The 24,842-nt window shown below is 43.4% G+C and overlaps 1 protein-coding gene and 1 long non-coding RNA gene across 2 annotated transcripts in view; one reads left to right on the top strand and one right to left on the bottom strand.

Annotated features, from left to right (window-relative positions):
• The window catches only part of glipr2l (GLI pathogenesis-related 2, like), a 64,025-nt gene extending 53,881 nt beyond the window's left edge, over positions 1-10,144 (top strand). Inside the window, exon 5 of the mRNA XM_072575564.1 lies at positions 7,375-10,144. Within this exon, the coding sequence (XP_072431665.1) occupies positions 7,375-7,535 (161 nt within the window). The 3' untranslated portion in view covers positions 7,536-10,144. The remainder of the gene's footprint in view (positions 1-7,374) is intronic.
• A 3,672-nt stretch (positions 10,145-13,816) lies between these two features.
• LOC140480241 (uncharacterized) lies at positions 13,817-24,570 on the bottom strand. The gene is made up of 3 exons (XR_011961227.1): positions 24,382-24,570; positions 17,614-17,731; positions 13,817-14,474 (listed from the first exon to the last, which is right to left on the bottom strand). It is a non-coding gene; the product is annotated as an uncharacterized lncRNA (long non-coding RNA).
• Positions 24,571-24,842: the final 272 nt, after the last annotated feature.

Below are 24,842 nucleotides of genomic sequence, written 5' to 3'. Positions count from 1 at the left end.
ATCTGTAAGAATAATCGGGTAATTATGGTAGGGGATTTTAACTTTCCAAACATTGACTGGGATTGCCACCGTGTTAAGGGTTTAGATGGAGAGGAATTTATTGAGTGTGTACAAGACGATTTTCTGATTCAGTATGTGGATGTACCGACTAGAGAAGGTGCAAAACTTGACCTACTCTTGGGAAATAAGGCAGGGCAGGTGACTGGGGTGTTAGATTTAAAATAGTGATGGAAAAGGATAGACCAGATCTAAAAGTTGAAGTTCTAAATTGGAGAAAGGCCAATCTTAGACGGTATTAGGCAAGAACTTTCGAAAGCTGATTGGAGGCAGATGTTCGCAGGTAAAGGGATGCCTGGAAAATAGGAAGCCTTCAGAAATGAGATAACGAGAATCCAGAGAAAGTTTTTTCCTGTTAGGGTAAAAGGAAAGCTGGTAGGTATAGGGAATGCTGGATGACTAAAGAAATTGAGGGTTTAGCTAAGAAAAAGGAAGACATGTATAGACAGGATAGATCAAGTGAATCCTCAGAAGAGTATAAAGGCAATAGGAGTATACTTAAGCGGGAAATCAGGAGGGCAAAAAGGGGACATGAGATAGCTTTGGCAAATTGAATTAAGGGTTTTTACAAATACATTAAGGACAAAAGGGTAACAAGGGAGAGAATAGGGCCCCTCAAAGATCAGCAAGGCAGCCTTTGTGTGGAGCCGCAGAAAATGGGGGAGATACTAAATGAGTATTTTGCATCAGTATTTACTGTGGAAAAGGATATGGAAGATATAGACTGTAGGGAAATAGATGATGATATCTTGAAAAATGTCCATATTATGAGAAGGAAGTGCTGGATGTCTTGAAACACATAAAGGTGGATAAATCCCCAGGACCTGATCAGGTGTATCCTAGAACTCAGTGGGAAACTACAGAAGTGATTGCTGGGCCTCTTGCTGAGATATTTGTATCATCGATAGTCACAGGTGAGGTGCCAGAAGACTGGAGGTTGGCTAATGTGCTGCCACTGTTTAAAAAGGGCGGTAAGGACAAGCCAGGGAACTATAGATCAGTGAGCCTGATGTCAGTGGTGGGCAAGTTGTTGGAGGGAATCCTGAGGGACAGAATATACATGTATTTGGAAAGACAAGGACTGATTCGGGATAGTCAACATGGCTTTGTGTGTGGGAAATCATGTCTCACAAACTTGATTGAGTTTTATGAAGAGGTAACAAAGAGGATTGATGAGGACAGAGCAGTAGATGTGATCTATATGGGCTTCAGTAAGGCGTTTGACAAGGTTCCCCATGGTAGACTGGTCAGCAAGGTTAGATATCACTGAATACAGGGAGAACTAGCCATTTGGATACAGAACTGGTTCAAAGGTAGAAGACAGAGGGTGGTGGTGGAGGGTTGCTTTTCAGACTGGAGGCCTGTGACCAATGGAGTGCCACAAAGATTGGTGCTTGGTCCTCTACTTTTTGTCATTTATATAAATGATTTGGATGCGAGCATAAGAAGTACAGTTAGTAAGTTTGCAGATGACACCAAAATTGGAGGTGTAGTGGACAGCGAAGAGGGTTACCTCAGATTACAACAGCATCTGGATCAGATGGGCCAATGGACTGAGAAGTGGCAGATGGAGTTTAATTTAGATAAATGCGAGGTGCTACATTTTGGGAAAGCAAATCTTAGCAGGACTTACACACTTAATGGTAAGGTCCTTGGGAGTGTTGCTGAACAAAGAGACCTTGGAGTGCAGATTCATAGCTCCTTGAAAGTGGAGTCGCAGGTCGATAGGATAGTGAAGAATTTGGTATGCTTTTCTTTATTGGTCAGAGTATTGAGTACAGGAGTTGGGAGGCCATGTTGCGGCTGTACAGGACATTGGTTAGGCTGCTGTTGGAATATTGCGTGCAATTCTGGTCTCCTTCCTATCGGAAAGATGTTGTGAAACTTGAAAGGGCTCAGAAAAGATTTACAAGGATGTTGCGAGGGTTGGAGGATTTGAGCTATAGGGAGAGGCTCAATCGGCTGGGGCTGTTTTCCCTGGAACGTCAGAGGTTGAGGGGTGCCCTTATCGAGTTTTATAAGATCATAAGGAGCATGGATAGGATAAATAGACAAAGTCTTTTCCCTGGCGTGGAGGAGTCCACAAGTAGAGGGCATGGGCTTAGGGTGAGAGGGGAAAGATATAAAAGAGACCTAAGGGACAATTGTTTCACGCAGAGGGTGGTACATGTATGGAATGAGCTGCCAGAGGAAGTGGTGGAGGCATTTGGTTGGGTATATGAATAGGAAGGCTTTGGAGGGATATGGGCTGGGTGCTGGCAGGTGGGACTAGATTGGGTTGGGATATCTGGTCGGCATGGACAGGTTGGACCGAAGGGTCTGTTCCCATGCTGTACATCTCTATGACTCTCTAAGTACACCCTGACGATCTGTGAATCATTTAATACTGATTCTGTTCAGAATTGATGTTTTTAATTGTACTTAAAAATAAGAAAGGGGTATCCTGTTCTATAGAAGAACATATGATCATATGAACCAGCAGCAGAAGTAGACCACTCAGCCCCTCAAGTCTGCTCATTATTCCAGGCGAGGATGGTTGATCCATTTGTGTTTCAGATTCCACATTCCTCCCCCCACCCTCGATAAACCTTGATTCCCCTGATTAACAAGAATCAATCCACCTCTGTCTTAAAAATGTTCCATGATCTCAGCTCCACTGCCTTCTGATACAGAGTTCTGAGGTTGACTAACCCGTGAGAGCAAAATGTTTCTCCTCATCTTGGTCCTGAAAGGGGGAACCCCTCATTTGAAAAACACTGCCTCCTAGTTCTGGGCTGACCTGCAAAAGAAAACATCCTTTCTGCATCCACCTTGCCAAAACTATTCAGTTTCTTTTATTTTGTTGTTGACCTTCCCATATATGCAGTTTCCCACTCTGTCAGATAGAAACCATCCGGTGACAGTACCCAACCTGAAAATGGAAGCAGTAACCTGGCAACTCCACTCACTACTCGCTCCTCTGGTCCTCTATCATGGACAATAGTCATCAACATCTCAGGGCATGTTCCAGGGGCACTAATGTCTATTAGACATTGACTTTGGAAATGTATCAGCTTCTCCCCTTCATGGTGCAACTCTGATCCCCTCACAGCACAGTTCTGCACCTCATTGCCCCACTTTGGAGCACACCAGCACCTCTCATTGCAAAGCTGCTTCAAGGATCCCTCCCACAGGCCAACACCCACCTCAGGGACTAGACCAGGTCCATGCTAGGCTGCTCCCTTGTTCTTCGAACGCACTGACTCTGCAGTGACTTTGTGCTCACAGCAAATTACTGCGGATGCTGGAATCTGAAACCAAGCTTTGACAAAGGGTCAGTTAGACTCAAAACGTCAGCTCTTTTCTCTCCTTACAGATGCTGCCAGAGGTGGGCATCTTGCTGTATGGCAGTGTGCCATGCCAATGTCACACCTGTACCAGGTACCAGCAGCCTTTTGCAGCAAACATGCTGCATGTGCTTCAACCAAATAGCTATGTCTCAATGTCTAAGCGGAGTGGTCCTCACTCAAGTGAAGGAAGATGCCTTTCAGTCAGAGAGTCTTGACACAGCCATCAAGGGCAACCTCTGTTATCAGTCCAGGGGCAAGTCGGCCGCTTAGAGTGGTCACAGCAGGCGCCTGTCTTTTGGACAGTGAGATACTGCTTGTCAGGCAGCCCACCACTCACCCTGGCTCTATCTGCCATATTGATGGCTCTTTCCTTCTGGAATGAGGCATAGAGAGGGTTGGAGTTAGATGAAAATGTCTGGTGCAGCCTGTGTAGATGGGTGAGAGGCAGTGAGGGGTCCTGAGTGCGAGAGTAGGCAGTGTAGAGGCCATGCATTAAGTAGTGTGGGGAATTGGCTGGGTGTAAGTGAGTGAGATGTTGCATGTGAGAGTGATAGACTGGGCTGTGGGAGGTAGAAGAGATAGCATGTGAGGCAAGAAAATAATAACAGGGAGAAAGTGAGGACTGCAGGTGCTGGAGATCAGAGTCACAAAATGTGGTGCTGGAAAAGCACAGCCGGTCAGGCAGCATCCAAGGAGCAGGAGATTCGGCGTTTTGAGCATGAGCAGAGAGATAAATGGGAGAGTTATGGGGCTGGAGGAAGGTAGCTGAGAGTGTGATAGGTCAATGAAGGTGGGGGGAGGTGATGGTGATAGGTCAGAGGGGTGGTTGGAGCAGATAGGTGGGAAGGAAGATGAACAGGTAGGACAGTTCAAGAGGGCAGTGCCGAGTTGGAAGGTTGGATCTGGGCTAAGGTGGGGGGAGGGGAAATAAGGAGACTGGTGAAATCCACATTGATCCCATTGGAGGGTCCCAAGGTGGAAGACGAGGCATTCTCCCTCCAGATGTTGGGTGGCTTGGATTTGACAGTGGAGGAGGCCCAGGACTTGCATGTCCTTAGTGGAGTTGGGGGGGTTGGGTTAAAGTGTTTGGCCACAGCGCAGTGGCGTTGTTTAGTGCATGTGTCCCAGAGATGCTCTCTGGAATGTTCCACAATTTGGCATCCTGTCTCCCAGTGTTGAGGAGACCACATCAAGAGCAGTGGAGACAGTAGATGAGGTGTGCAGAAGTACAGGTAAATCTCTGTCGGATGTGGAAGGATCCTTAGGGGCCTAGGACAGAGGTGATTGCAGAACAGAGATGGTCATTGACCTTCTTTTTGTGTGGCTGAGCCTTTTGCTGGACCTTGCACGCACACTGAACCAGCTGGGAAGCTCGGAGTAGGCTGGTAGCATCAGATGCCATTATCTCCTCTGCTGGTCCTGAGGGAAGAGGTTGGCCCCCAGGTTACTGTCAGCAAAGCAGGCACCAATTTCTCTTCCACCAGGTAATTGATAGGTAAGTGCAGGTCAGCTCTGACTGAAAGCACGACTGGGCCTTAAAACTGGCTCAGGAATCCTGGGAGGTACAAGCATTGGCAAGTGCGTCTGCCCAGAGAATGGGCAGGTACATCGAGTGGAATGCCAGAATGTGTGGCACATGGGAAATGGGCAAGTTTGCAAAGATAGTGAGAAATCCTACTTTGCCTCATGGAGAGAAACCCTCAATGCAGCTTGCCAAAATTGACACTTTGCCAATAGCCAGTAAAATTCAGCCCTATGTTTGTATTGATCTAAGGCACTAGCCTAGTAAGCCAGCTCACTTCAGCTACTTCAGCTTTCGTGCCCAGATGGCTGACTTTATTAAAGTTTAAAAAGCTAATCTTGGACCTAATCTTCTTTTCAAACTGGATTGAAAACGCAATCATGTTGTGGTCCCTACTAATTAGTCGAAGAGTGTGGTGCTGGAAAAGCACAGCCGGTCAGACAGCATCCGAGGAACAGGAGAGTCGACGTTTCAAGCAGAAGCTCTTCATCAGGAGAGGAGGGGGCTACCTCATCAGGAGAAGCTACCATTCTTGATGAAGATCTTATGCTCAAAACGTTGTCTCTCCTGTTGCTTGGATGCTGCCTGACTGGCTGTGCTTTTCCAGCACCACACTCTTCGACTCTGACCTCCAGCATCTGCAGTCCTCACTTTTTCTCCTCATCACTACTATCTTGGGGTGCTTTAACTCTGAGGTTGTTAATTAAACCTGTCACATTACATAATACTGAGTCTAATATAACTTGTTCTCTAGTCATTTCCAAAATGTGTTGATGTAAGAAACTATCTCAAAAGCATTCTACAAACTACTTACACAGTGCCAATGGTAGCCTGGATAAGTTTATATGTAGATTAAAGTCACCATGATTATTACTGTTCCTTCAACTCAAGCACTTAGTATTTCTGCTTGTATATTTTGTCCCACATTTTGGTTCCTGTGAAGCACTCCCACTAGTGACTTCTTTCCTTTAATATCCGTCATCTCTACCCACATTGATTCTAGGTCCTACTCTGCTGAATCCATGCCATCTCCAACTGTTGCACAACTGCCATCCTTGATTAACAGTGTTCGCCTTCCACCTTTATATAGCTTTGTACTTCTCTTACACATTGAGGTCTGTCTGACATTCGGGACCTAATTCTTGAACCTGTGTTTCCACGCCAGTTGTCAGATCATGTTGATTTACTTAAACATGCACTATCATTTCAGTTACAGTGTTTGGAATGGTGCACACATTCAAATACAGGACCTTTAGTTTTGTCTTTTTGTAACATGGTGATTGCTGGTGAATTGTTTTCATTCTCTCTGATCCCCATTGGCCATATTACAACAGGTAGTTCTCATATAAAGTGTGTTTCAGCAGTGTGATTTGGCTATGTCACTGAAGAATTAGGGAAGGGTATTTTTGAGAATACTTATCTCTGTTTGCGATAGCGTGATTCCAGTGGGGATCATTTCGCACGCTTTGTTCTGCACACGCTTCAAGGTCAGCTGCTATCAGAGAGGTGAGAGGTACAGCACTGTACATTGAGCAGCTTCATCTCAACAAATTAAACTAATGAATGTTCATTGCTCTCTGTCTGAGTCAAGAGAATTATTGTTTAGTTCCTGCATTACCCTTATACATACCACTTGCCATACAACCACAACTGCACTTGTAGGTGGTGATAATGATCACCCTCTGTCCCTGTATTAACCATATTCTTTCAATGTGATGTGTTAAATTTACTTTTATGCCATTAATAAATAGGATTTAAGCCTTCATTCAGGCTGTACTTTGCATTAGGCTTTTGGGTAATTTTGAGCGATCGTGAGTGTTTTTTTTGCTGGTCTGTTCCGAACCCCACGTTTCCCATAGGCCCTATTATTTATATTAAGTGATTTTCTATTAAGCAAGGTTTCGTGGCTATGCAACTACACTGTTATAGCAGAATTACCTGTATTTTCTCTCTGACCTTGTCTCAACTCTTTGATATGCCACGGGTAGAAACCTATTGGGGTCTGAACAATATGGCTATTGCAAGAGTTTTGGCAAAAATGGGCAAGAAGTCTGGCAAGGTGCATCTTGACGTTGCTGCATCTTTGATGGATTAGCTGGGCAGCAAGGCAAGTTTCTCACTAGGCAGCGATGATGTGCTTTTTAAAGGGGGATTATTGTTTGTTAAACACACTAATGGCACAACTCACCTCATTAATATTCATCTTATCTTATCGAATATGCACACAAATGCTAGCCATCAAGAAATCATGACACGATGCTTGGATTGTTCTGAGCAATGGCATACATGTATATGGTTTGATAAAGCATGCTAAACTGGCTGATGATTAACTGGTGAGCAATAAGGAATTGAATTTAGCTGATGAATAATTGGGCACTGAGGGAGAAGGGGTGAGTGCTCACTTATTGATGGTCATTTCCCAAAGGAAGCTCTAGCCTTTAACTTGTTGTCTTATTTCTTGTCTAGGTCACTTTACAGCAATGATCTGGAAAGGCAGCAGGAAGTTGGGAGTTGGGAAGGCCTCAGCCTCCGATGGCTCAACGTTTGTAGTCGCTCGATATTTCCCAGCTGGCAACATCACAAACCGGGGCTATTTTGAGGAAAATGTTCTGCCTCTGAAGAAATAAATTTCTAGAATTTGAAAAGGACTGTGGATTCCATCAGTAGTAAAGAAAGAAGGATATGAACTCTTGGACATTCACCTTTATCATTTATCACCCAATGATTTGATCCTGCAACATCTTTATCATACATTTCCTTATATAATGCTTAAAAGGTCTTGTTTCTGATAAACCTATTGTGCCTTATTTACAAATTACAAAACAAGCCAACCATTTGAAACCAGACAGAATGAAAAGACAGCCTGCTGTATGTCACTCTCTGCTGCTGCACAACCCCCAGCTACCGGTGCTTTGGGTAAAAATAACTTACTGCAGTGGGTGGCAATTTAGGGCCTGGATGAAACATGATTTTCACTGAGCACATTATCCTTCTGCAATCTCACCAAGATCTCAGGCTGTCAGAGCATGCAGGTTACTCTTAGTAATTCAGCAAGTCATTTATGTATTCTTCCCTTCTTAGTCATTAGATGGGCACTTCACTTGAATGCCAATGCACACATATTCACTGTAGTCCCACCTATTATTGGGGAAAAAGGGAAAGCGATCACAGCTTAGACAAACCTTGATCTCAGCTACATCAGCACATCTTCACCTCCAGCTGGAAGCAGGCATGGTGATGAGGAATGCTTTGATTCTTCTGAGGCAAAATGTAGCATCTTGGTGCAATTTGTCCCTGTTCCTTCTGAGATCAGATTACTCCCCAGAGAGTCCCAAAGTGGGGATTGCAGGCTGCAGGTTCTCGCTGCCCAACCTGTTAGTCCAAAGAGGAGCAAGCTTGTATTTAATTTTTGAAAAAAGATTAGATATGATAGTGTTGATTCTATGGTGTAAAATAGAATCCACCATTTCAAAAAATGAAATCAACACCGTTTCCAGTTTTAGTGAGAATCCAGATGGCTGTGTTACAGAGATGTGTTGGCTCTTGAAGCAGCAATGGCAGCAGAACCAGAAGAGTTTTAGAACCCAACCACATGCTTTAAGATAATCCAAATGTGTTCTCAGACTTCAGGTAGATAGAGTGACACCTTATCCTTGGTTTGCGAAAAAACACATGCAAATGTAGTTCATATTTTTGATACCTGCTGTGTTTCTGACTGACCACTGACATTCTCCAGCAAAACAAACACAGGACTAAACTAAGCAGTGGAATTAATGTGAATGCTGGCAATCATAAAAGTACTTCATATGTTTTCCATTTCCAACTACAAACTACCTAAGGAGGGATTCAGTTCCATGTAGTACTCTGGGGCTCCAGTTAATAAGTAACAAAGATCACTCAACCAGGAAAAGGAAGTTAAAATCACAGAACCCCGACAGTGTGGAAATAGGTCATTCGGCCCAACAATTCTGCACTGACCCTCCGAAGAGTAACCCACCCAGACGCATACCCCTACTCTATTACTCTGCATTTACCCCTAACTAATGCACCTAATCTATACACCCCTGGGCAATTTAACATGGCCAATTCACCTAAATTGTATTGGCATAAATGGGACTTGAAACTCTCTGTATTTTGGTTGGTTGTACAAGATTCAACAATCAACTGCATGAGGCACTGGGAATTTGATTTCTCCAGACCAAAGCATGTATAAAATGTAATGGTTTCCTAACCAGTAGGAAAGAAAGAAGTTGGGAAAGAAACCAATCTACAAAACTACTCTGATTTTAGGATTAGGATTAACCATGTTACTGCAAACAATCAGTGAAGGACACTCTGATCAAGGAATGAAAATTCATTGCACATTCCTTTACAAAATATTCAATTAAAACTGTTTGATGATAACTGAGAGGTTTAGTTTTCATGATCTATTCAAGCTTCTTTTCCCATTGGCTGCAATTGCATCACCTCAATCCCTTTAAGAATTGGATCTCCCATTTATGACTAGATTCTCTACAGTGTGGAAACAGGCCCTTCGACCCAACAAGTCCACACCGACTCTCCGGAGAATAAACCACCTAGACCAACTCCCTCTGACTAATGCACCTAACACTATGGGCAATTTACCATAGTCAAATACCTAACCAGCACACCTTTGGACTGTGGGAGGAAACCAGAGCACCCGGAGGAAACCACATGCAAATACAGGGAGAATGTGCAAACTCTACACAGACAGTTGCCCCAGGCTGGAATCGAACCTGGGTCCCTGATGCTGTGAGGCAGTAGTGCTAACTACAGAGCCACTGTGCCACCCGTGATTTTATACCACATTAGGATGTTTTCTGTATAATAGGTTTGCAAAGGAAATGGTTCCACATTTTCTTTGACACCATAACCATTAACTTCTGTCTATGAAACTTGAATGCTGTACACTTTCTTTTATAATGGAACATATTAACACTATGGAGACTAATTTACAAATGTGTATAATCAAAACTGAGACCAAAGATTTTTGAGTTCTAAGAGAATCATGTAATATGTGAATAGGGCAGAAATGCTTTTATTGTATAGCAGATCAGGCTTGAGGGGCTGAATGGCCAACTCCTCTTACATTCTTATGATTTGCTTGTAAGCTGAATACGTGTTACCAATGCCTTTCTATATTTGAGCACTGTTACATTTTCAAAAGAAAAATTTAAATGTTATTCTGTATTAAAAATCTTATGTCTGCATATAATTCCTGGCTAAATAATGTTACTTCCTGTTATAAGCTTTGCCCAATTTCAATTCCTCTGTCCACATCTACAATGAAAACTGCTGAGGGAAATATGTCTCTTTATATTAAGACATATCTTTCAGTGATATTGCTGTTCAGTTAGTTTTATGTTTCCCAGCTCTTCTACCTGGATAGCAAAGAAACTCTTTTGTAAAAGAGGCCCCATATTCTAACCAGCTCCATGACTAAATCTTATAAGGGCCTGAATGACCAGAGCTATGGCAAGAAATGTAACAGAATTGTGTCAGGATCCAGCATGGTTTATCATGCCATCACTTTATCTTTTAACTAGGTTCTGTTTGCTGAGGTGAGATTCTCACCAGGCAATGGCAAGTTGCTTATAAAGGGGGATTATTGTTTGTTAATAGCTTTATTAACTGTACATCTCATTAATCTACAGCTTCCTATCTGGCCACCTATTGAAAGCATACTCGATGCTGAGAATTCTCAACATGTGGCTTGCTTTGTTGGTCAGTCTAGGGATCAGACATCTTGCAGTATGCTACATCAGTCTCACACCCACTCCATGTACCAGCAGCTCATGCAGCAGGCACACAGAATGTGGCCGAAATAGGCAATGTGGCAATGTCTCAAACTCTTGGTGGAGTCGTCCTTATTGAAGTCCGTGGAGACACCAGTCAGTCGGGGAACCTGCCACAGAACATCAAGGGGAATCTCTATTACCAACCAGGAAATTCACCATGGTCAGGCGTCTGGTCAGGATGTTTGTATTCCAGTGTCCATGGCTCCGCAGTCTGGGAACAGGGTCATGGTTAGTCTTGTGGACCCATAGTGGTCAGATGGGGTAGGTTTAATACAGTCAGGTTCTGGATTAGTGGTGCTGGAAGAGCACAGCAGTTCAGGCAGCATCCAACGAGCAGCGAAATCGACGTTTCGGGCAAGAGCCCTCCTTAATACAGTCAGGGGTATGTACAGGCATCAGACAGGGCTCTGGGCACTTCTCATCCAGGGTTTTCCTGCTTTGATCTCTCAACGGAATTAGCCACAGTCAGTCCATCAGGTTTGTTCAGAGAAACTAGGGAATGGCAGGAGCACATCCATAAGAGCGTGACTCGGGAACTTCTTCCTGGCAGGGCTGGGGTGTAGGGACGCGGGGGCTACAGGGCTGGATGACAGTCTTAAAGGAGGAGACAGTTTTGTGAAGTGGGATACAGGATGGCATGGATGGGAAAAGGGCCATGTGGGAGGGAGGGTTAACCTAACCTCAAGGGGGAACACAGTGAGTGTCCACTCCTGGCATGGTCACCTCCTGCCAGGGTTTCAGGGGAAAGGTCGATAGGACATGCCCAGGCTCATATCGACAGCTTAGGTGTGAATCCTCTGGGGCACTTGTGAAGAGCCACACAAGACTCAAACAAACAGATGTGTCACAAAACCGATTAAACTTCTACAAATGTGATACTTTATATACATGTGTCCTGTGCGACCAAGGTTCCCTCAAAAGTACTTTTTTTCTTTCCTTCCCTCTCATGGCATCTCAAAGCAGCCTCAGGGTCTGCAGCTAGTGTGGAGAGTCCCTGCTCAGCAGTGAGACCCCCCTCATCTCAGCTGCCCCCCTACCCAGGAACATGTGTGTCTGCACAGTCCTCACACACTGAGGGGTATCTTATCAGAGGCAAGGAGAGTATTCTCGGTTTGAGGGGTGGGAGCTGGTGCAGGTTGCATGGATGTGAGGGGTCACCTCGGGATCTGAGTGGTCTGTGTGGTTTCTCCTCTGGCTGGGTGCCCCCTGACACCACTGTCTCCTTGTGAGGAACAGGCACCTGGGGTGCTCTTGACACCCTAAACCCCTCCAACACCCCCCCCCCCCCCCCCCCCAGTTGCCATGCCTGTTGTCCTGAGGACCAGTGGCTGGGGTGATGGACTGTAGGTCTGTGCACATCCAGAGGACAAGAGAAGGTGAGGACTGCAGATGCTGGAGATCAGAGTCGAAGAGTGTGGTGCTGGAAAAGCACAGCCAGTCAGGCAGCATCCGAGAAGCAGGAGAGTCAATGTTTCAGGTATAAGCTGTTCATCAGGAATGAGGCTTGTAGGTTAAGGGAGCTGAGAGATAAATGGGAGGAAGGTGGGGCTGGAGTGTTATAGGTGGATGAAGGTGGGGTGAAGTTGATAAGTCGGAGAGGAGGATGGAGCAGATAGGTGGAAAGGAGGATGGACAGGTAGGACAGTTCAAGATGGTGGTACCAAGTTGGAAGGTTGGCTCTGGAATAAGGTGAGGGGAGGGGAAATGAAGAAACTGGTGAAATCTACATTGATCCAGTGTGGTTGGAGGGACCCTGAGGATGCCTGACACCATTCTCCATGGCAACCAGCAACCCGTTCATGCAGGTTGCCTGAGTGCTTGAGTGTTGCCATAACGTAGCTGCATTTCTGTAACCTTTGGGAAATGAGGACCATTACTCCCACATGCCTATTTCTGCAGCTCCTATTCCTCCCTGTGCATGTGGACAAAGTCCCTGACTCCAACACGACTAAACCCTCTCCTGCCCAGGGCTGAGCAGGTGTCTAGTCTCCAGCCATCTTCTGAGTGCCAGCAACCTGGGACATTTCTCCCCTCCGTCAGTGTGGAGCAGTCCCAGTGAGGTGCTCCTGAACTTCCTGAAGACTGACATTACTCGTGAGGTGTAACTATCCGATCTGGGGAAGTGCAGCTTTCACTCTGCCAATATCTCCTCTAAGGCTGTAGAACTCCTTTTCCCAGAGGTGGCTTCAGGTGGAAGAGGCTGTTTCTTCACTGAGGTCATGACCATCCCATTGGTATGTGCCAGGCACCAGAGACAGAGAGTGGGCATTGCAACCGAAATGTTGTCCAGGGAATCATACTGACAGTGGGGTACTGTGAGAGTGACAGTGGAATGAAGACTGCCACTTACTCAGTTGGTGGGACATGGATGTCTCAGATTCCAGGTTCTCTCCTTGTGTTTGGTGGGAAGATTAATGTTGGGCACAGTCCACCCTATTGTTGACTGTCTTCTCTTGGAATGAGGGAAAGGCAGGGATTGAGTGAGATGCAAGTGGATTACTCAGCTGTTAGTGCTGGTGGAAAGTTAGTAACGTTCTGAGTGAGTAGGCAGAGCGCATGCAGGGTGAGTGATGTGGGAGACTGGCGATGGGGACTGGAGAAGAAAAGCAAGGTGGCTGATAATGAAGGCAGTAGTGAGAGGGTAGAGTATGAGCCACGGTGGGAGGTGGGTATGGTAGCTAAGATAAAAAGGGTGTGAGGGACCAGAGAGAAGAGTATGGCATTTATCCTGATAGAGAAGAGGAGGTCATTGGCCTTCTTGCAGCACTTAATCTCTGGTGTCATGCAATTGAAGCTCAGAATTTTCAAATTAAAGTGGCAGGGTGATTATTGGAATTGTTCACTGGAAATGTACTCATTAACAGAAAACAACATTTTTTTTACTTATTAATCAAAATGTCTAGCATATGGCACAAAAAAATCAATTCAAGATATTTCATCCTGAATTCTGATTTATGACCTGAAGAACAATAAATTCTAATTAACTTCAAATTATATATGCCCAATAATTATTCTTGTGCTAAAGACAAGCTTTAATATGTATAAGTGTTTGTAGACATACATGAAAGAGTGTTCATGCTGATGTTTCTTTCCCTGCTGTGATATTCCCTCACTGAAGAGCAATTAAACTCAGAGACAGACTACATAGTAGCGTTTAACCCTTTAACAGCTGAACATTGTTGTAATCTGTGCCTCAGACTTCAGTGGTGCAGGAGACTAAGTAATCACACTTAAAATGGCATGTTCTCTGGAATCTGTCAATGGCTGCAAAACTAAAGAAGCTCACTCAGGTAATTTTTTTTGTGTAAAGCTAAAAATGATCCTTCCTGCTGAACAGTAAGTGTAATTTGAGCTTCAGTCTGTGGTTTTAATACAACCCCAGGCATTGCATTGATTCTGTACTTTCCTTTCATGATTTATACTGTGGGTATGGATTCAGGGGCAGTTTGATGCCTCCAGTATTTATTTGCCTGCTCAACACTGTATTAGATATTCTGTTTTGGAATTTTTCAATTGGCTGTTCTTCTGGTCCATGAAGGTCACACTGATCCAGGTGATGATCTCAGACCAGGCTGCCAGGGACTTTTGACATGGCCTTCCCTGCCAGTTCTCTGGGAAGAGGATGCCTCTCCTGTGCACCAGCCCAACCACGAGTTCTCCAGATCTTTGCTAGAGAATCGCAACACTGTTTTCTCCTTCTTTCACATTCTCTGAATGAAATAAAAAAGAACTGCAGATGCTGGAAATCTGAAAAACAGAAAATGTTGGAGAAACTCATCAGATCTGGCAGCATCTGTGGAGAGAAAACAGAATTAACGTTTTGAGTCCAGTGACTCTTCTTCAGAAGTGGTCAGGTACAGAGTGGCTTTTTAAACATGGCATGGATGCCAGGGATATTGGTCTTTTGGCTCTTATCTGGTGAGTGACAAGCTCCTCTGGCTGTGGTGAATGGTAACATGTGGCTTATGTTGGGTGAGGAGAAGCCCTTAGGGACAGTGAGGTCGGTAATGAGATGGATTTGGTAAGATCTGTAAGGAGAATCTGTTGAAGAAACTCGACATTTAGCCAAAAACATGTCACCCTAATTATCTAAATACTGTAAACATCACCTCCAGTGGCACAGAGAGTACAAATTGATAAAGAGGAACCTGATGTCATTTGCAAGAGAGGGAAAGCAGCAGACATTTTGACAGATAGTTCACTCACTTGTGTTTTATGGATTGAAGTTGTTTACATTTCCAGTCAGATTTCTGATAAACTGCAGTGGGGCGATCATGGTGAAGAAGCAGCAGCCATGGAGACCTACTCCACAAACTACTGCCAGGAAGGGGAAGCCCATATTGTCAGATCACAGTCTCCATGGTCTGGCCTCCTTCCCCTTCACGTTCAGCCTGGCAACAACAGGGAACATACACAAGAAGAACCTCCTGAAGCCTATCGTAACCAGGCCCCGTCTGACATATGCGGGGGCCATTATAGTATTATGGATAACTGCTCTGTATCTAACATAAAAACAGAAAATGTTGGAACAAAACTCAGTAAATTAAGCTCATTACTTTCCAATTTTGCTGTTTAAGTAGACATCATATTGAAATTGAAGTGTGTAAATATAAGTACAGAAAACATGGTATGAAAATAAAAATGGAATGTGCTGTTTCAACATGCCACTGACTTCCAGGCCCTCTAGAAGTTGCACTCGGCTTTGACTCCCAGGTATACACCACAACAGGCCTAGTTAATTTGACAAATGTGACATTTATATACATTTGATGGCAATAATCTCTGGTGTAATGCAACTAAAGCTCAGAAATTGCTTTTCAAATCAAGGTAGCAAGGTGATTATTTGAAATGCATACCAAAAATTTCCTCATTAACAGAAAACAACTTATTAATCAAAATGCCTGTAACATATGTTTTTAAAAATTGATTCAAGATATTGTATCCTCAGTTCTGACTTTCAGCCTGAAGAAGCATAAATTCTAATTAACTTGAAATTACTGTATATACAGGAGAAAGTGAGGACTGCAGATGCTGCAGTCTTCCAGGGTTATATATGCCCAATAATTATTCTTGTGCTAAAGACAAGCTTTAATATGTGTAAAAGGTGTTTGTAGACATACATGAAAGTAAAGAGTGTTCATGCTGATGACTCTTTCCCTGCTGTGATATTCCCTCACTGAAGAGCAATTAAACTCAGAGACAGACTACATAGTAGTGTTTAACCCTTTAACAGCTGAACATTGTTGTAATCTGTGCCTCAGACTTCAGTGGTGCAGGAGACTAAGTAATCACACTTAAAATGGCATGTTCTCTGTAATCTGTCAATGGCTGCAAAGCTAAAGAAGCTCACTTGAATAAATTACATTGCTTTTTTTGTGTAAAGCTAAAAATGATCCTTCCTGCTGAACAGTAAGTGTAATTTGAGCTTCAGTCTGCAGTTTTAATACAACCCCAGGCATTGCATTGATTCTGTACTTTCATGATTTATATAATGGTGTGGATTCAGGGGCAGCTTGATGCCTTCAATAGTTATTGCCAGTTCAAGCCTGTATTACTATTTGATCTTTTAATGCAACACAATTTACAAATTACTTGAGATTCTGGGGTTGAAATTCTTTGAATACAGTGTTTTTCGCCTCCTTTTCCCATTATGATTTTATATACAGATTCTCATCAATGCAACATTAAAGAGACCTATTTCTAAAGTTCAGTGATGTGTCACATTGGACTTGTTCTTGTATGTGAAATCTGGACAAGAGAATTGTGGCCTAAAATCTATATTTGTAGAACAGATGTTGAATAAAGAACAAATGATCAGCCCAGCATTACAGGTGCAGTCAGTAAATCTAGTCATTCAGCTGCAACTGAGTTGTAATGAATGGTAGATAAAGACAGAGTGAATCCCAGACACAGTACCACAGATATATTGTATGACATCTTCACTTGGAAGATTGACACACAAGCGGGTTTGAATATCATTGGAACTCCTAAAATTAAACCATATCTGTCAATCTGTGCCATTGAAGTTGTTTCCAGCTGCCTTTAGTTTAAATATTAATGAGGACAGATGACTCAAAATATATTTAGATTTTGTTATTCTGCATTTCTATATAGCAGCTGAGAGTACGTGATAATAAAGTGTTGGTCTCAAGTACCCTCAAAGCGAATTGTAACCTGTAGCTTATATGGTGAGTTCTTTTATTAGGTTTCCGATCATCTTTTAATGTGACTTCATTACTCATTCTTTCAAGGTCTATCCTGATCCAATTAAGGTGAACTTAATTATTAACTTGATCGTGTTTCCTAGGAAATGGTATATCTTTTGCATTGAAGATGTAGTCTCCTTGGTTACAGTCTGATGTCCTACCTTTCAGTTTTTTAAAAGAGTGAGGTCCGGGTACAATGTATTGCCCACACCTCGTTTCTATCTGCATTATTAGCTAGGCATGTGGTAAAGGGTAATCTCAGATGAGGTAGGTAGCATTGCACTTTGCAGAGAAGATAAGGATTCATTGTCACATTCCACTCAGTGACAGATAGGAACAAGAATGAGTAAAAATAACATGGGTTACACAGCTCAAAATAGAAGCTGACAACATAATGTTTCATCAATATCACCCAGTAAATAAAACATATAAATACCATTGACTTTATCAGAGTGATACAGAAAGACAAAGTCCAACTGGATCAAAGGAAAAGTAAATGTAGAAATCAGAAATCATGTGGTCTGACAACTAGTTAAATCACTGACCGCACAGGTAGTTTGATACAAAAATACACCGAACAAGAACATTCCAGATTCATTCATTGGGCTGTGCTGAGTTGCTGATTTGACTCAATTAACAGTGTAAAGAATGGAAGCCAAGAAACCAACTCAACTCCTTACTTCAGGATTCTGACTGGAGAGCTCTAATGGGGGCCGAAACATGAGGACACAGCCAGTCACACTCAATCCGGCTCCACTTGACAGTGCCATTGTTCCGTATCCCAGAATAAAGCAGTACCTTCAGGACATGAGGGAGAGAAGGAAATATTATCCACGTCCTTGAACAAACCAAAATAGCAAGCTGTATAAATCTGAAGCTCCACACTAAGACAGAGCAGAAACAAGCTCTCCCCCAGTGCCACCTACTGGTAGCTGATCGAGTTATTCTGCAGCCTTGGTCTTGGTTGAGATTTTGAAGCCAGAGTGATTTCTGCTGCTGTCACTCTTTGACTAATATGCAATCAATCTGGCAGTATTGTAAGTGGAATGTAGATCGGTTGTACAAATTGTGACAAATTGCCACAAGTTAGAGTAATGACAGCACTAGTTAGTTCCATTAAATCTGAAAAACCAGAAGGTTTACTTTTTAAAACAGGGGGGAATGAGTAAACTGTGTGTTGGTTTCTTAGCAGTTCGTACACTCTGTACTGCTGTTGTTGCTGCTCTCCAGATTTTGACCTCAACTGTAGTGATGAGATCGACAGGGAGTGACCTCTTTACATAGAGCTAGTGAATGTCCATGCCACCACAGAGATATTGGCAGCACCTTTGTGCCCTAGGTGTTGAAACTCCAACTCACTATTATTGATGCCCCTCTGCCCCATCACCACTCCTCACCTGGAGACCTCAGCTTTGTAAAGGAGTTACAAATAATCTGAGGTATCCAGGACATTGCCCTGTCCAGTGCACTCTGGTGGACCCCACTTAACGTCTTTTTGTAATCAAGTACAGTCGTCTCATGGGATCTATCATAGTCTGGCATTACAAGCAAAGGAAATGGAAAGAGTTGCCTGTTGCTTACCTACACAATGTGGCTTGCTGAGGGACGGGCAGCGGTTCTATCCCTTTGATGACCAAGTTGAAATTCTAAACTAAGGCCAGGCCCCAGCACATCTGCGTCTCGGTGTATTTTTGTTCTGACTAATTTGATGGCATGGGGCCAGAGCTACAGCAAAGGGCTGGCCATTGCAATGGGAATTTGGCTCCAGTATTTCAATGTTGGATGGACAGGAACTGCAACAGCACTCCCAAACCATCTAAAACAGCTCAGATAACCTGATCAGTTCCTATGCTGTCCTCCCCCAGCTGCTGGCACATTAGCTGTAGTCTTAATGATCTGTAAGACACATTACAGCAAGTCAGTCAAGTAACTTCTGTTACATCTCATGTTCTATGAATTTACCATTCAGCAGTAGAAGCATCAATGTTGTGAGAACAGCATCAATTCTAAGTATCCCTTAAATTCTCATATCATACTGCCATTTTTTTACTGTTACTAAGTCAAAAACTGGAATTAAGATAATAAGATGGAGAAGCAGAAGTAGGCCATTCAGCCAGTGAGACTGTTCTACCATTCGATGAGATTATGGCTGATCTGATAATCCTCAATTTCACTTTCCTGCCTTTCCCATAACCCTTGATTCCCTTACTGATTAAAAGTCTGTCTATATCAGCTTTGAATATGCATAAAGTCTCAACAGCTCTCTATAGTAAAGAATTCCACAGATTCATTACCATCAGACACTAGAAATTCCTCCTCATTTCTGTCTTAAATGTGCAAACCCTTATTCTGAGATCATGGCCTCTGGTCCTAGATTCTCCCACAAGGGGGTAGACAAGCAGGAGGCTGGAAGAACACAGCATGCCAGGCAGCTTGAGGTGATGGAGAAGTCAAGGTCTTGGGTGTAATCCCCTTCCCACCCTCTTTCCAACATGACCATCCTTGGTCTCCTCCATTGCCACAGCGAATCAGACCACAAATTGGAGGAACAACACCTCATCTTCTGCCTGGGCAGCCTACAGCCCGGAGCACTCAATGTTGAGTTCTCCAATTTCAAATAGCCTCCCTTCCCAGCCCCTCCCCCTCCTTTCCATTCCTCGAGTCGACTCTTCCTTCCAGCTACCAACCGGATTCATTCCTCCCATTAACCAACCAGGTTGTACCCTCCACCTGTGTTCACCTATCTCTACCTCACCACCTCATTCCACCCGCTCCCCCCATCTTTATCTGCAGCTCCCCTTACATCCACCCCAGTTCTGAAGAACAGTTAAAAAATAGTACTAAAGAAGGGTAACACCTGAAACGTTGACTTCTCTACCTGCTGATGCTACCTGGCTTGCTGTGTTTAGATTAGATTAGATTAGATTACTTACAGTGTGGAAACAGGCCCTTCGGCCCAACAAGTCCACACCGCCCCGCCGAAGCGTAACCCACCCATACCCCTACATCTACATTTACCCCTTACCTAACACTATGGGCAATTTAGCATGGCCAATTCACCTGGCCTGCACATCTTTGGACTGTGGGAGGAAACCAGAGCACCCGGAGGAAACCCACGCAGACACGGGGAGAACGTGCAAACTCCACACAGTCAGTTGCCTGAGGCGGGAATTGAACCCGGGTCTCAGGCGCTGTGAGGCAGCAGTGCTAACCACTGTGCCACCGTGCCGCCCACAACTTCCTTTTTATCCATCCTCCTTTTTATCCATCTTGGATTCCAGCATTTGCAGTTTTTTTTGTCTCCCACAAGAGGGAACAAGCGTTCTGTACCTCCCCTGTCATGATCCTAAGACCCTATGTTTCTCTTACTAACAGCAATGCAGAAACAACTTGACCAGTTGTGTTAAAACACCCATCACCACCAACCTCTCAAGGTAACTTGTAATAGGGAATAAAGTCAGTCTTGCGTGTGATGCCTATATCTGGGCACAAGTATGATAAATATTGCAACATTATCAAATCAGAATTTTATCTATCACTTTATTTAAAGAATATGTAAACTAAGTGGCATTTTAATATTAGGTTATGTTTTTGCTTGTATCTGCTTGAACATATCTATGCCCTGTGGTTGTGCAGAATCTGATAGGTACTAGCTTTATTTTGAACAGAGCAGGAACTTTAATAGTTACCTTTTGTGGTAAATAAGACTTTCCTGAATTTCTTTCTGCAAGGTTAAGTCTTGGTATAAAATGTACTTTCATTAGTTCAGATTCTAAATAGAAATAAAAATATTTGTACAAATTTAATTGGCCAACCCAGCACAGGATTTTCCTGTCTGCTATGATCGTTTTCAAAAATTGTGGACTGGAGAAAATATTCTCATTTACAAATTCCCAGAGTGCAAATATTCAGTTTCAGATGTAGCACACATCTGTCAACTAAACACTGAATGAATCCATATGGAAAATGAACTTTAGCCTGTTCCTCCAAACACGCCCAAAAACATCTAACTGATTTATATATGTGGAAAATGATGCGAGTTTGAATATTTCTAGGATTTTGGTTGAGCTACCGTTAGGAAACATGGGCTAACACAGGGATCAATTCTTTGTTTTTGACATTGTTGTCCATTGTCTCTAAAACAGGAGATGCCAAATCAATAATTTTGACAGGAATCAATCAGAATTAATGGAACTTTTGGTCACACTGGCAAATCAAAATATGGGAACACTACAGTCTGCCCACATTCATTTCGCCACAGCATCTATTGGTTCAGTTGAAATTTTCCACACCAAGTTCGACAGATCTCAGATAGATTAATGTATCGAGTGTAGCAAAAATAGGTAGACAATAGACAATAGGTGCAGGAGTAGGCCATTCTGCCCTTTGAGCCTGCACCACCATTCATTAGGATCATGGCTGATCATCCTCAATCAGTATCCTGTTCCTGCCTTATCTCCATAACTCTTGATTCCACTATCCTTGAGAGCTCTATCCAACTCTTTCTTAAATGAATCCAGAGACTTGGTCTCCACTGCCCTCTGGGGCAGAGCATTCCACACAGCCACCACTCTCTGGGTGAAGAAGTTTCTCCTCATCTCTGTCATAAATGGCCTACCCCTTATTTTTAACCTGTGTTCTCTGATTTGGGACTCACCCATCAGCAGAAACGTTTCCTGCCTCAGAGTGCCCAATCCTTTAATAATCTTATATGTCTCAATCAGATCCCCTCTCAATCTTCTAAACTCAAGTGTATACAAGCCCAGTCGCTCCAATCTTTCAGCGTAAGGTAATCCCGCCATTCCAGGAATTGACCTCGTGGACCTACGCTGCACTCCCTCAATAGCCAGAATGTCTTTCCTCAAATTTGGAGACCAGAACTGCACACAATATTCCAGGTGCGGTCTCACCAGGGCCCTGTACAGCTGCAGAAGAACCTCTTTGCTTCTATACTCAATCCCTTTTGTTATGAAGGCCAGCATGCTATTAGCTTTCTTCACCACCTGCTGTACCTGCATGCTTACCTTCATTAACTGGTGTACAAGAACACCCAGATCTCTTTGTACTGCCCCTTTACCTAACTTGACTCCATTTAGGTGGTAATCTGCCTTCCTGTAGATGAACTGAAAAGAAAATTAGGCTCAATGTTGCTTCTGGCCATTTTTCTTCCACTACATGTCCTTTACTGTAGAAACGGATTTCTTAAGGTGAGAGTTTTGACAAGCTGTTTAACCACAGTGGGTGTTACAGTGTCTCGGTGTACATTCTGAAGAATCTTACATGTAGTTTCAACAATGGTTGCTAGATAGCAAGTAAGAATGGGATCACTGGTCAAACTACTTCCCACAGTTCAGACCATTCACTTCAACCTCTCCATTCCCAAATGTGCTTAGGCTTATATTGTTTTTATATTCATTTGTGGGACATTGGCATCACTGGCTGGCCAACATTTATTGACTTCCTTATTGCCACCCAAATGGTGGTTTTGAGCTACTTTCTTGAACCACTGAAGTCCACATGTTGTAGGTTGACCCACAGTGCCCTTAGGGAGGAAATTCCAGGGTTTTGACCCAGAGACAGTGAAGGAACAGTCATATATTTCGAGGTCAGGATGGTTAGTGACATTGGAGGGGAACTTGGAGGTGGTGGTGTTCCCATGTATCTGCTACCCTTGTCCTTCTAGATGAAAGGTGCTCTCTCAGGAGCCTTGGTGAATTTCTGCAATCCATCTTGTAAAAGATTCTCCTATTGAGAGTCCTATTGGTTTTGATTCTCCTATTGGTTTTGCCCTGGATGGTGTCAAATGTCTTGATTGTGTTTGGAGCACCTAACCAGGCAAGTAGGGAGTATTTCATCGTCTTGTGTCTCATCGATGGTAGACAGGTTTAGGGGAATAAGGAGCTGAGTTACTCGCTGCAGGATTCCTAACCTCTGATTTGCAGTTGTATACACCGTATTTATAATGCTAATTCAGTTCAGTTTCCAGTCAATAGTAAACCCCAGAATCTTACTTGTGGGCAGTTCAGCAATGTTTATGTCATTGAATGTCAAGGGGTGATGGTTAGATTCTCTTTTGTTCAGGATGGTCATTGCCTGGCACTTGTATGGCATGAATGTTTCTTGCCACTTGTCAACTCAAACGTGGATAAAGTGCAGGTGTTGCTGCATCTGAACATGACCTGTTTCAGTATCTGAGGAGTTGTGAATGGTGCTGAACATTGTGCAGTCATCAGGAAACAGCCTCACTTCTGACCTTGTGAAATGTTATGGAGCAGAGATGGTTGATTTCCATCTTGCTCTAAGCTTGTGTGACCCTGGCCAGTGGTGAATTCACTCAGTAGGGAAGTAGTACTGCAATAGTACTGGAGAATCTCTTTGTCTGGATGCCAGAGTAACCAGGGTCTTAACTGAGTGAGGTTAACTCAGAAACTCTGGCAGCATCTGTGCATAATATTGCAGAGTTAACATTCTGAGTCCAGTGCTCCTTCTTCTGTTTTCGTTTTAAATCTTAATGGTGCAATTATGTCCTGGACTGAGATATCCCTCCCTCAAAAAGCCAGAGTAACGTCACTGGTCTGGTAATCCAGAAGACCAGACTAATGTTCCAGGACACAGGATCATAACCTGCCAGAGCAATTGGTGGAATTTAAATTCAATTGATAAAATCAGGAACTGATAGCTAGTCGCAATAATGGTGGCCAGGATATTGTCATGAATTGTCATATAAAAAGAGCCATCTGGTTCACTAACATCCTTTAGGGGAGGAAATCTGCCATCCTTACCAGGTCTGACCTGTGTGACTCCAAACCCACTGAAATATGGGGAGCTTTCTGAAAAGGTCAAGGAAGCCACTCATACCAAAGGCAATTCGAGATACGGCCAGAGGCTCCCACACCCCATGAGTCATAGAGTCATGGAGTTCCATGTACATCATGGAAACAGACCCTTCAGTCCAACCCGTCCATGCTGACCAGATATCCCAACCCAATCTAGTCCCACCTGCCAGCACCCAGCTCATATCCCTCCAAACCCTTCCTATTCATACACTCATCCAAATGCCTCTTAAATGTTGCAATTGTACCAGCCTCCACCAAATCCTCTGGCAGCTCATTCCATACACATACCACCCTCTGAGTGAAAAAGTTGCCCCTTAGGTCTCTTTTATATCTTTCCCCTCTCACGCTAAACCTATGGCCTCTAGTCCTGGACTCCCGACCCCAGGGAAAAGACTTTGCCTATTTACCATGTCCATGCCCCTCATAATTTTGTAAACCTCTATAAAGTCATGAGGATAAAGAAGTAAAATCCACCGTGAGCATGTGAATAGTTCCTAAAAAAAAAGATGTTTATGAAACAAAAATAAAATAGATAATGGGCCATAAAGTATGACTCTTGAAGCATTCTCTTTTTTATAGTTTCAAGAAATAGGTACCAAATATATGAATTACCTTGTTTATGTATTTGAGGAAAACAGTCAGGTGATTACTGGGATCTTTTCATCACAGCTGCCAGCCAACAATCTGGAGTGGGATCTCGAGCTGTTTTACCCCCCACAGCCAAATTCCCAGAATCCTTCCAGCAGTAAGATCAGTCACAGCTTTAATCATGTTATCATATTTTCCAGTCGTGTTTCTCACAGTGTCTTGAAGTTAGTATAATAGGCAACAAAATGGAAAACATCTGCAAATTAGTAACTTTGAAAGAATGACCATTTCAGTTCAGTGCTGTATTAACAGGCAGTCTGGTGTTGACTCAGTATTTCCTCCTTGTGAAATTTGACGTTGGTATTTGACAAAGCACAAACTGAATCTCTTACAGTGGTTACACCCTGCACCTCCCTCATGGCCTCCACACACAGGACACTGGGCTTGTGACGAGGGTATACATACATAAAACATTACGAAGATTC

This window comes from Chiloscyllium punctatum, chromosome 8, assembly GCF_047496795.1.
Source record: "Chiloscyllium punctatum isolate Juve2018m chromosome 8, sChiPun1.3, whole genome shotgun sequence".
Taxonomy (NCBI): Eukaryota; Metazoa; Chordata; class Chondrichthyes; order Orectolobiformes; family Hemiscylliidae; genus Chiloscyllium; species Chiloscyllium punctatum.
Note: the sequence above shows the minus strand (reverse complement) of the source record. Positions and strands in the feature narration are given on the sequence as shown.